Consider the following 12,149-nt stretch of genomic DNA (forward strand, 5'->3'; position numbering starts at 1 on the left):
GATTATTCCTTTGCAGCTGACAGTGCATCCTCCCTGCTTTTCAGTGAAAGTTAAATTTTCTAGCTTCGCAGATGCTATGCTACATGTCTGGTAGGTACATTGTTTCTCAGTTGTTCAGATAAAGTAACACAAGCATCCACAAAACTGAAATTTAATAAAAATGTAAAAGAAGAACTTAAAAAAAATAAGAAAACTCAACTGTTAACATAGTAATAAATATTCTTTCTACAGATAAACATATTCAGCCAAGCAGAAAAATACAAATAACCTGTGTACCTGAACTGTGGAACTGATTTCAGATGCAAATCCTCCTGTCAAGGGAGCCTCATGGCTAATCAGCAATCTCCCAGTCTTCACCACCGACTGAAAAGCAAAAACAAACCCCAAAAATGTAATCAAATCACAGCTCTTGTGATTTCTTACTTGTGCTACTTGTGGAAAATATGAAATGTGACAATTGTAGCAGTGTTAGAGTGTAGCTACTTTTCTCCTCTTACATTTTCATTGAAACATAAATCATCCTAAAAGTCTAAACTGAGTAATTAATAGGACGGTTTTATATTACTATAAAAGTGTTCACGTCTTCTACTCCATTTTAGGTGACTATCAAGAATAAAAATTGATTCCATTGAGGAATTAATATTGATTCCATTGAATATGAATTTACCCTAACAATGCAAACTGTAACATTTCTGAAGGAGAATAAGGATTTCAACAAGAAGTCAGTAGAAAACTTGGATCCTGAAAATACTAGAAGACACACGTAAATAAATCCTTCATTGATACATATCTCTGCATAACCAGACCCTAGGTGAAGTCCCGAATCATAGCTATTCAGAAAGTGAAACTCTTAAATAAAAATCTTAGCAAGAAAACAATCATGTGGATTAATGCTGCTTATTTAAGTTTTGAAGGGCAATTAGAAGCAACATTTTCTAATTCTAAATCTTAATGTTTGTGCCCTTTTTGTGATCTACTCTATAAATAATTACGTAGCACAATATATACAGGAAGTGATCTAAGCATCTTTTAAGCAAAAAACAAACTGGGTTCATTGTGAAACATAACAATGAAAGCAAAATATTTTTAATCTGATGGGAGTATAAAGCTTCACCACACCCAAATATCTTGAAGTTTATTGCAACTACATGCTAAATTGCCTAGAGCTGAACAATATCAGATACCTTTGGTCAGAAATACGGCAGCAAAGTCTCACTTTTTGTAATACATGTTTTATAATTTCATAAGGTGCATAAAAAAGTTTAATGAGTGTCTAGAGACACGCATCATAAAAAAATTAGAATAATGTGTATGTTAAATAATGTGCATGTTAATCTTTCAAGAACAATTACAGTCTGATTTTTAAGATAAGTACATAGTGTACTGCTGGTGTACCATTAGGCATCAAGTGGAAAAGCCCAAGGCAGAGCTAGCTATCAGGTTAGACATTCTTAATGCTGTGTTCTCCAGTTTAATATCTACACCAGCACATTCTCCAGTCGGGCAGCTCCATGTTGTCTACATAATAGAATACATAAAGGCAATGCCTTAATTATGCTGTTTTCCTTCTGGTTCAAGTACTTCTCTAATTCTTTTGCTTTTCTAGCAATGACTCAATCAATGGCTCTAAGTAGCTAATCCACAGATGTACTGGCAACTCACAGGCCTATAAACACGATGATCCACATACTGTACTATGAAGTGGTTTGACAACATTCAGAGCTAAGCAAGACAGGAAAAGGCATTTCAACAGTTGGAAAGTAATCCACAGTTACATACGCTGATTTCTTTCGCCAGCACTGGAAACTCATATCTAAAGAGCAGAGGCATCAACTGCACTACAAATCTGTTCAATATATCAGAACGACAGTTCAACGAACAAAATGTATGCTGCAAAATGAACACTCCGGTTTTAAGTTGGATAAAACTGATACAGTAAGTTTTAAGTTATTATGGTAAAAATGATACAGTTAATCACTTTTAAAGTTTTTTTTGAGAATCCTCTTATTTTAAACAGTTTCTTTTGCATATATTTGTTCTGAGAGGTTCACACTTTGAAACATTGCAAGCTATCATTGAAGTTACAGATTTGGTTTCTCAGAATTTAATAGTATGAAACAGACACTGTTAGAATGCATATAAGAAAATCCACATGGGATCAGACCAGTAATCCAGCAGTCCGGTATCCTGCCTCCACAATGGAGATAATTTGATGTTCAAAAAGGAGCAAGAATAGTTCCTTCACTATTTCTCAGCCTCCATCTGTTTTCACGACAGGTTTGCTGAGACCAACGTGGTTTCTTGCTCTAAGTAACTGATAACTTTGTTTGCATGAATTTATCTGTTCTCATATTGAACCTGTGTAAACAGTAAAGAAAAAAACCAAAACATCTCATTTTGGAAACCTGCTTCTCCTTTAGGAGAAATCCTTATTTTTACACTATTCCCAAGGACTTCAAGGATTCCTTGCCTGAAGTGTTTGTTAAGAGCAAGCAAGCAGCTGTGATCACCAAGCATTGCATACAAGCATCTCAGCCTTGCTAAAAAGCACTACGTACCACTCCTGGTGGGAAACCATGCTAGCGTAGCCTTGGTGCTTTTAGTACCCATCGTAGCTTGTTGAGGGTCAGTGTGGGTACCTGGCACCACATTGTAGAAATACCTTAAAAATCTTGCTAATGGTTACACCACAATCAAAATGAGCACAAATTAACCACTATACTGCCCTGGACTTGAAAGAAGGATGGGAGTATTGCGATTCCTGAATACTACAGGCTCCCCTGCATCAATTTCTACTTCACATTTAACACTTGTTCCTAAGCTACAGTGTGTCTTTCAGAAAGAAATGCAGTCTTAATTATGGTAATTCCAGTGTTTGCAAATGCATCACAGCTATCAGTAAGTTGTTCCAGTGTTTAACTGCCTTCCCTGTTAAAATTTTGCACTTTATTTCCAAGCTAATTTGGCTGAGTTCAACTTCAAGCTGTTAGTTCTTATTTTACTTCTGTTTGCTAGATGGAGAAGGTATCTATTATCACATTTCTGCTCCCCACATGAATACATTAAGACTGTGATCAAATGATCTCTTAACCACACTTTTGCTAAACTAAGCAGACTGAGCTCTAAATCTTTCACCATACAGCAGACTTCCAATTCCTTCATCATTCTTACAACCCTACTCTGAGTCATCTCCAGTTTTCAATGTCCTTCTTGAACGCCCATCTGGAACCAGCATTCCAGCCTTTTTCAGCGCAACGCCAAATCCAGAGCTAATATAACCTCAGTTCTGCAGCTCTTGGATGTATGAGGCCTTTTGGCCAAAGCATAACATCATGAGTCCAGTTTCAACTGATGAGTGTGATTCCCTGTTCTTGGGAAAGGGGGGGTTGTCATTAAAGGATAACTGCTTCTTGGAATAAAGATGGAAATATAGCGTGTGTTTATTATTTCAAGATACACAATATGTTTTTCAATTTCAAGACACACATGTTTTTCAGCATATCAAATATAATTATATATTATGTGTGCCTGAACCCAGCTCAGTTAATGAACCTATCTTTTCTTTATCAGTGACTAAGTGCCTTTTTTATCTATTTCTCCAGCTGTTTGTTACCTCTAACTTATCAATAACAGTTTTAATGTTTTCCATATCTTTGATAAGAAATATTAAAAAAAGGCTAAAAAAAAAAATCAGACTCTGCAGAACCTCAGTGACTTTACTATTTCCATTCACTAGCCCTGCCTTTACGTAACGTACAGTTAAAGTCAATGCAGCATTAATGCCTTACTTCTCAACTATGATAATCAGTAAGCACCTAATTATGAACTGTTGATCATATATTTCTAAGTTATTTCTCCCTACTTGCTCCTTCCTTCTAATTTTTTTTTCATAGTTTTATAGTTTATTCCTTCTAACTGATTTGGGACACTGTTTTGGAGTATTTTTTTTGTTGTTTTGGGGGTTTGGGTTTTTGTGGGGTTTGTTTTTGGTTTTTTTTTGGTTTTTTTTTTGGAAGGTATCAGTGCCACAAGGTATCAGATTAACAAATTATTGGTAGAAAGATACTTTGGTTCATCGAACATATTGGGTCTCTGTATGCCCTCTCTGGTTTTATTATTATATTGTTTTCTCTACCTTACAGATTAGAGTACTATACAGTAATAAGAGCAGCCAATAGCAATGTGATTTTCTTAAACATCTTAAATATCTATATTACCATGTAAAAATGTTTCAGACCACATAGCTTAGAAGAAAGTCATAGCCCATGATTAATAAGCCCAACCTTTTCCGACATTGGTAGTGTTCTAGAATGGTTAACTTATTTAATTTCTATATCTTGATATGGATGTTTGATCTTATTTCCTGGAAGTAAAATAGTTAGTCAGTTAAAAGGGAAATTTTCAAAAGTAAGTGCTCTACAATCTATAGGGTACAGTGGACATTGTTAATGATTATTTTCAGATATCAATACTCTTCTATAAAACATTAACTTCATTTTTAAAACATGCTATAAAACATTAGTCCCTGTCAAATCAAATGAGGCAAGCGTTCAGCCTCCAGGATAACCAAAGCCCAATGTTCAGAAGAGCATTTACAGTCCAAATAATTGTAGCACGGTAACATCCAATAATGGGGTCCTCATCCTTCAAACTTAATGGGAAATACCACTGACATAAAACTGGAGAAGACAGCAGTTAAATCAGCACAGTGTAACAAATTGACCAGCACAGAACCCTACCATTTTATCACCTTTTAAAAAGGTGGATAGTTGGAGTGGTATGGGTGCTGTTTTTTGTTTGGATTACTTAGAGAAAAGGATGGCCTTTCAAGAAGCGATGTATTTTGTCCCCTCAGCCAGAGACTAGTTACATTTCTATAAGGGCTTGATTTCGCTCCATTTCCCCAACATCTACGCTCTATCTCCCAAAACCCTAGTCTTTACACTTCTTACCTCAGTAAGAGATTAAAATTTTGAAACACATGCACATTCTGCAGCTCATGTACAGTACTTTTAAAAATGCATCTTCAAAAAATATGGTGTGGCTTAAGGCAATTGGCACTGATAAAAGTGTTCCTTCTTTACCTCCCCAACCAGAAGTTGGTGTTTGCTGATCTTTAAAGTCCAGAGAGACTTCTGAGGGCGCTAAGAGACTCTGTAGTTAGCTCCTATCTCAAATTAAATTAAAATGGAAACTTTCTTTGCCATCTTTAGTAACAGACCATAAGAAGAAGGTCCGGAGCAACATCCAGGCACTGAGAGAGCACAGCTCCTCTTTGTGTCAGTCACTCTGCACTTTCACAGCTGAGTTCAGCTGATGCAACCCTGGTTGCTCCCAAAAGAGAGAGGTCCCACCCTACCCAGAATCTCCTGTTCCCAGCTCATCTCTGGCATCTACTCAAGCACCAAAGGGGCCACAGGGTAAGCCAGTTGAAGGGGATAATCCAATTTAGCCGACAGCAGTGCACAGTTAGCACAAAGCAGCAAACACCACCCCAGAGACAGATTCAGAGATCAGAGGCAGATCAGGATTCACTCACGGAAAGCTTCAGCAGTGCCCCTCCCTCCAGAGGGCAGCTGAGGCCCGGGTGATGGCACACCACTGTCACCAGTGCTTTATCCAGCCATTAGAGAAGAGACTAGGGCTTTCAACTACTCAATTAACCCTAAAACAAAACCAGAAACCAGTATTGACTATACTTTTCCACCTCAATTTCCTTGTCAGGACTGTTTCACATCGGTGTCATCCACAAGGATGACAACTGACGTTGCATCAGAGGAAAAGGCTAGCGGCAATCACCCTGATAATGAAATGTAAAAAAAAAAAAAAAAAGCCTTTGCAAGACTAATGTTTACAGATTGCACTCTGAAAGTTTTCTGAACTGCAGCCCAGCATTTTTGCAGTGAAGCAGCTGAGCAAATTATTTTCAACCTCCCTGACCACAGCCTTTATCCAAGAGTTTCTATAATCACTTTTCTTCTGTTCAACTCTCAATTCCGTAATGTTGGCCGCTTTCTCCCCTCCTACAGGCACTGATGACAGAAGAAAACAACACAAGGCTGATGCTTCCAAGCAATTTGAAATCTAAGTGCTGACACTACCAACAGCATACTACGCCCTTACTTAGGAGAAAGCAGACTTAAACCAAAAGGAGTCTGATGGTCAACTGTGTTTTACACTGTTACTCTACACAGATAGCAACAGTGCTACTTCCAGTGTAACCAGCTGCTTCGCTAACACAGCAACCGCCTTTAAAGAAACGATCAGTCAGAATTAGATTATAAATGGCTGTTATTGTGTCACAATGGCAAGTCGCCTACTTTCTTTAAAAAGAAAATCCTGTTCTCAGAGCATAAAAAGATTTTCCATCTTTTATACAAAAGGAATTTTTCTGATGTTCACTTTAACATTTGAAGTTTTGCATACTTTTGCTCATGTTCCTTAGAGACTATAAAATATTCCTGCATAATTGAAAAAATAGCTTTCCAAAATAATTTTAAAGAAGCTGGCAAAAGTACTGAAAATGTATTTGTATTATATCTCATTTCCCAGCGTGTATACAAACAAAAAAAGCGTGTATACAAACAATTATAAAGTCATATAAAAATGAACACTAATAGATATGTGCCTTTACTGAAAAACAATCAGAATAAGGAAGCTTAAAAAAAAAAAAGCTTAGTAAACTTTCAATATATGCCTTGAAAAACATTTTTTTTCTTTTTCATTTTTAGATCAGCTTTAATGAATTTGTGCTTGGAAATTGTAAAACCTGAGGGAGGCTACTTTCCCCAACCCATTACCTCTACTTTCCTTTTAACGTTTCAATAACAAATGAAATTGCATAGCAGCATTCTTGGTACTGAATATCATAAGCATAGGGATAGAAATAAGATCCCAGACTTCTATTCAGCATTTCCCACAGAGAAACGTATAGCATAACCTGCCAGATGAATCACTGAGGATTACATTTACTAAGCACGTGCAGATGCACAGCATGACACATTAGGTTCAACATAGCCCAGATACAATGACCTGTCCGTGCATGTGATACACTGACAATCTTAACAAATGCAGTTACCACGTCCCCAATTTCCGGACATCCCAGAGCCATGCTGAGTTGGGGAATCTGTGGAAAACCAAATAGATCATCCAACACTTTTTTTTTTTACTAGGGTACACAAAGAAGGAATAGAAGGGAAGAGGAATAGGATGTGTCCTAATACCCTAGAGATGCAAAAGCCTTGTAACTGCCTAATGATCACGATCTAGTTTGCATATTTTAACTACCAGTTGCACAGAACAACTTTCTCCTAGAAGTAGTAAAAGCTAGGAATAGTATGCACTGTTTAAAGCTCCAACATAGCAGAAAGAAATAATTCTTAACATTAAAGACAAACTATTAAATAATTAGCCTGAATTAAAAGAAAATAACATAATTTGGTGTGGTTTTCAACAGTATTAAATTCCCAGAGAAGCAAAATGAGAGAGGCGCTGCAAATCTACTATATCATGTCTACGCTACTCTCCCAAGTTAACTGAAGCTCATTTATCAGTAAAATCAAGATGCAAAGACAAACAAAGGACATACCCAACCCATTATTTCACCACACACAGCTCAACAGCCCAAAGTATTGAGTAAGATTTCTCAATTAGTGGTAATGAGAGAGTCAGCCTTACGCTCATTCTGTTAAGATTCATAGGCTAGTGTAAGTATAATAAACATACCAGACTATTGCAATATCACAGAGAATCCTAGCTGAACACTGACAACAAACCAAGTAGATCAAAGATAAAACTACTTAGAAGGGAAAAAACATCATTCTTACTCCATCACTTAAGAAGGCCCTTGGAGAAAATTTTAACCAAAACTTTTCAAACAATAAAATGAAAAAACATAGGCAGTTCTGTAATAAACGAGCATGCTGATAAACAGCATTCACTTTCTTTTCCACTTGACAAATAGCTAAAATGTTGCCAATCGTTTTAACTGATCCACATTAGCAGAGCACAAATCTTTTGCCTTCCTGCTAGCAGTTAACCAAAACAGAGGCTTTTAATCCATTACTGCCTGCTCGTTGAGCTGAGGCAGCCGAGGTTTGCGCTTTCTGACCTACAAGCCTGGAAATCATTGACAGCAGATGCGCGGCCCAAGGCTGCTGCGAGAGGCTGTGGTGCAGGCAGAGCTTCCCCAAGGCAAAACAGTCTGCCATAAGTAATATACATGCCCCTGTACTCAGCACTGGTGAGGCCACACCTCGAACACTGTGTTCAGTTTTGGGCCCCTCACTACAAGAAAGACTTTGCATTGCTGGAACATTTCCAGAGGAGAGCAACCAAGCTGGTGAGGGGTCTGGAGCACAAGTCATATGAGGAGCAGCTGAGGGAACTGGGGCTGTTTAGTCTGGAGAAGGCTGAGGGGAGACCTTATCGCCCTCTACAACTGCCTGAAGGGAAGATGTAGTGAGGTGGCTGTTGGTCTCTTCTCCCAAGTAAGAAGCAATAGGACAAGAGGAAATGGCCTCAAGTTGTGCCGGGGGAGGTTTAGATTGGACATTAGGAAAAAATTTCTTCACCGAAAGGGTTGTCAAGCATTGGAACAGGCTGCCCAGGTTGAGTCCCCATCCCTGGATGTATTTAAAAGGCGGGTAGAGGAGGTGCTTAGGGACATGGTTTAGTGGTGGACTCGGCAGCGTTAGGCTAACGGTTGGACGTGATGATCTTGGGGGTCTTTTCCAACCCAAACAATTTTATGATTCTATGACCAGCAGATCCATTAGGGCTCCCAGACTGCAAAGAGCACAAGGATGAATAGGCATGGTTTCTCACGCAGAGAACAAAAACATGGCCCTTGGAAGGAGACAACAGTAAGAGAGAGGGAACAGGGACTAGTGAAAGAACAGAGCTGCCCTCCACTACTGTTCAACCCAGCATGAGACTCTAGCACCTAAGGGCAAAGAGGCTGTCCCTGCTGCACAGCCCTCCTCCAACACTGTGACAATACCCTTACCTGCCTTCTCTGGAGCAAAAGACAAAACCAAACAAACAAAAAATCCCCAAACTAAAGCCCCAAACTTATTAGTCTAACTTCCTTTCCAGTTAATTTCGAATCAGAGTAATTAAAGAAAAAAAGCAAAGATCTAAAAGCCTAATGCATTACAACTCCAAGTATCATAATAATGAAGAAAAAAAGGTAGAAAAGTTTTAATAATGTATTTGCTGCGCAATGAGCTGTTGACCTGAATCCAAACGATTAATGCTTCATGAAATAAATTATCAAAACATGTACTAGAGGTGTAGCATTTCATAGACAACTCTCATCCTCTCCATTGAGCTCTCTGGAAGTTATTACTGTGCAGTCAAACATTGATTTCTAATAAGGAATAAAACTCCCAGAAAAGAGTTCAAGTTAATTTTACACAACCACTTTAAATCTGTTCTCCCTAAAAGCTCAGTCTTGCTGTACTTCTAACTGGCTACTACTTCCACCAACTCTATAATGTTAACCCCACATAGATTAAAATCCTAGTGACAGCTCGAATGAAAGGGAAGGAACAATCTGGAATACAGGAAACAGCTGGGCTGCATTTTTGACAGCAGCAAAGGCAGAAAGAGAAGAGGATGCTAACAGCAGGATAGGGAAAAGAAGAAGAAAAAACCCCACAAAAAACCCCACATACTTTTACTTATAGCCAGCTGTCCACCATAACTGACATTTGACCTTCCTTTGACACTATGTTTAAGAATAAGTATCAAGAAAGATTTAATATTATAAATACTGTTCTCTGGCAAAAAAACCTAGACAATACAGTAAAGGCAACATTATTAGTATGGGTCTATGTCGCAAGGAATTTGGATTTCAAAAGACTTCAAATAAAGTCACATTGGTACACTACACAAAGCAGAGACTCGTAATAAATTCGTAAGGCTTACCCTTTGATATAATTCTAGATGCATATAGATAGGTATACACAGAGCATATATGTCCAGAACTCAATTGGCTCAAAACCAAAAAACTTCCCCCCCCCCCCCCACCTTTATGCATTTTTAAGCCCATACATGTGCATCACCTGTTGCTGGAGTTGGTGAGCCCTCTTCCTGGTGTCAGAAAGATTACAAATAAAATCACTTCCACAATTTCCAGCTACATCTGAGCTGATGGTCAGGAAATCAACCTGTCCATTCTGTACAGGAATTTGGTATTTCTACTAGATTAGTTGGAGTGAGGAAACAAGTTATAATAGGCTTGCAATAATTCTCAAAACCTATTTTCAGACAATTGTCTGAGAACTCTGTCCCTGTAGTAAAGAGAGAAAATTACCATAGTAGCTACAATTCCGATTATTTTTTATATACTTTTTTTCTTACAGTGAACAATGTAAGGGAACTGAATTAAAAGTGTTCCTGGTGATAAATTGCTATGGAGACAACCAAACTTTCAAGACAAGTTACTTAAAGGCTTCTCTGCACTTTCTCAGTTTGAGTATACATATCTAGCTATCTGCATGCAGCTGCATACATCTATATATTTATTTCCTTTGTTGCCAACCAAAATGAAAATGTTACATTGATCTCTCAGAAGATCGAGACCAAAACAAATAAAAATATCTCTGAAGACTGAGATGAATTGCTTAAATTCAGTGTCAAGCAACAAAAATATTTTGCTCAGGAGTTATCATTCACAACCTTCTGTCACTCCATAAAAATAGCATCCAAGTTGTCTAAAAATAAACAACATCCAACATTCCCAGTTCTCTTACCAGCTTCACTTAAACAATTTAGTACTGTGCTCTTGTTTAAACCTATACAGCCTACAGCAGAATAAAAACAGTTCCTAGGAAGAAGTACGGTCCTCACACCTCAGATAGCACGGCATTGAGCAGTTGAGGCTTTACTGCCTCTAACCTCAGGCGAGGTCCTTGCAGCAGGTTAGTTGTTCATCCTGACTGCCTCTTGTATGGAAATACATTTTCCAAGCAATGGATCTGATTAAGCATCTCCTTTTAATAGGAAGTATACAAATAAAGTCATCAGCATTAGTGTAACAGTTTGCCTGCCCTGTTTATTTACATAACCATTTACACACCTAAGGCCAAGGGCTTCAGCCCTCAATCACCCTGATGACCTTAACAATATCTTTCTTTTATTGGGAGCCCAAGCCTTGAGTATTGAGTGGAAGGAGGCAATTGCTGCCTTCGATCACCAGAGGCCACACTTCTGCTGGTCAGGGCCACCCGCAGCTTCACGCTCAGCTTGCTGCCCACCAGGGCCCCTGGTGGCTTCGCCTGTAGAGCTGCTCCCCAGCCAGGCACTCCTGGTCTCTACTGTCACAAGCTCTTCCATCACAGGTGAAAGACCTGCCATTTGACCTTGCTGAATTTCATAAAGTCACTGTCTGCTCGTTCATTGTCAGCTCATACATCCAGCTTGTCTATGTTCCTCCAGACGGCAACCCTGCCCTCAAGCATATATCACTTGTTTTCCCCTCCCCCGAGTTTGGCCTCATCTGTTAAGCTTGATAAGGGTGCACTCCACCTCCTCCACATCACTGATAGTAACATTTGAACAGGACTGGTCCCAGTACAGACCCCTGTGGTACTTGCTTGTCACTGGCCTCCATGTAAAATACTGTACCCATTAACCATGACCCTCTAGGCCTAACCATGCAAACAGCATTTTACCTATCCAGCTGTCCATCTGATCAGAGCATAACATCCTAACTTGGATGCAGGAGTAGTCTGGGAGATAGTATCAAAAGCCTTGCTGAAGTCAAGGTAAGTGTCATCCATTGCTCACCCCTTGTCCACCAATCCAGACACTTTTATCACAGATGGCAACCACATTGGTTGGGCATGAGCTGGCTAAGGCAAGACCATGCTTACTTTTCCTCATCTTCTCCTTAAGCAACTCATCTACCCATCTAATTTTAAATATCACCAGGGATGGGGACTCAACCACTTCTCTGGGCAGCCTGGTCCAATGCTTGACAACCCTTTCAGTGAAACAATTTTTCCTAATGTCCAGTCTAAACCTCCCCTGGCACAACTTGAGGCCATTGCCTCTTGTCTTATGGCCTATTACCTGGGAGAAGAGACCAATACTCACCTTGCTATAACCTCCTTTCAGGTAATTGTAGAGAGCAAGAAGGTCTC

The 12,149-nt window shown here is 38.9% G+C and overlaps 1 protein-coding gene across 1 annotated transcript in view; it reads right to left on the reverse strand.

The window, feature by feature from the left end:
- The window catches only part of BCKDHB (branched chain keto acid dehydrogenase E1 subunit beta), a 135,425-nt gene that overhangs the window by 54,162 nt on the left and 69,114 nt on the right, over positions 1–12,149 (reverse strand). Inside the window, exon 8 of the mRNA XM_009646075.2 lies at positions 277–363. Within this exon, the coding sequence (XP_009644370.1) occupies positions 277–363 (87 nt within the window). The remainder of the gene's footprint in view (positions 1–276; positions 364–12,149) is intronic.

This window comes from Egretta garzetta, unplaced genomic scaffold (assembly GCF_000687185.1).
Source record: "Egretta garzetta isolate BGI_Z169 unplaced genomic scaffold, ASM68718v1 scaffold9, whole genome shotgun sequence".
In the NCBI taxonomy this organism is placed as follows: Eukaryota; Metazoa; Chordata; class Aves; order Pelecaniformes; family Ardeidae; genus Egretta; species Egretta garzetta.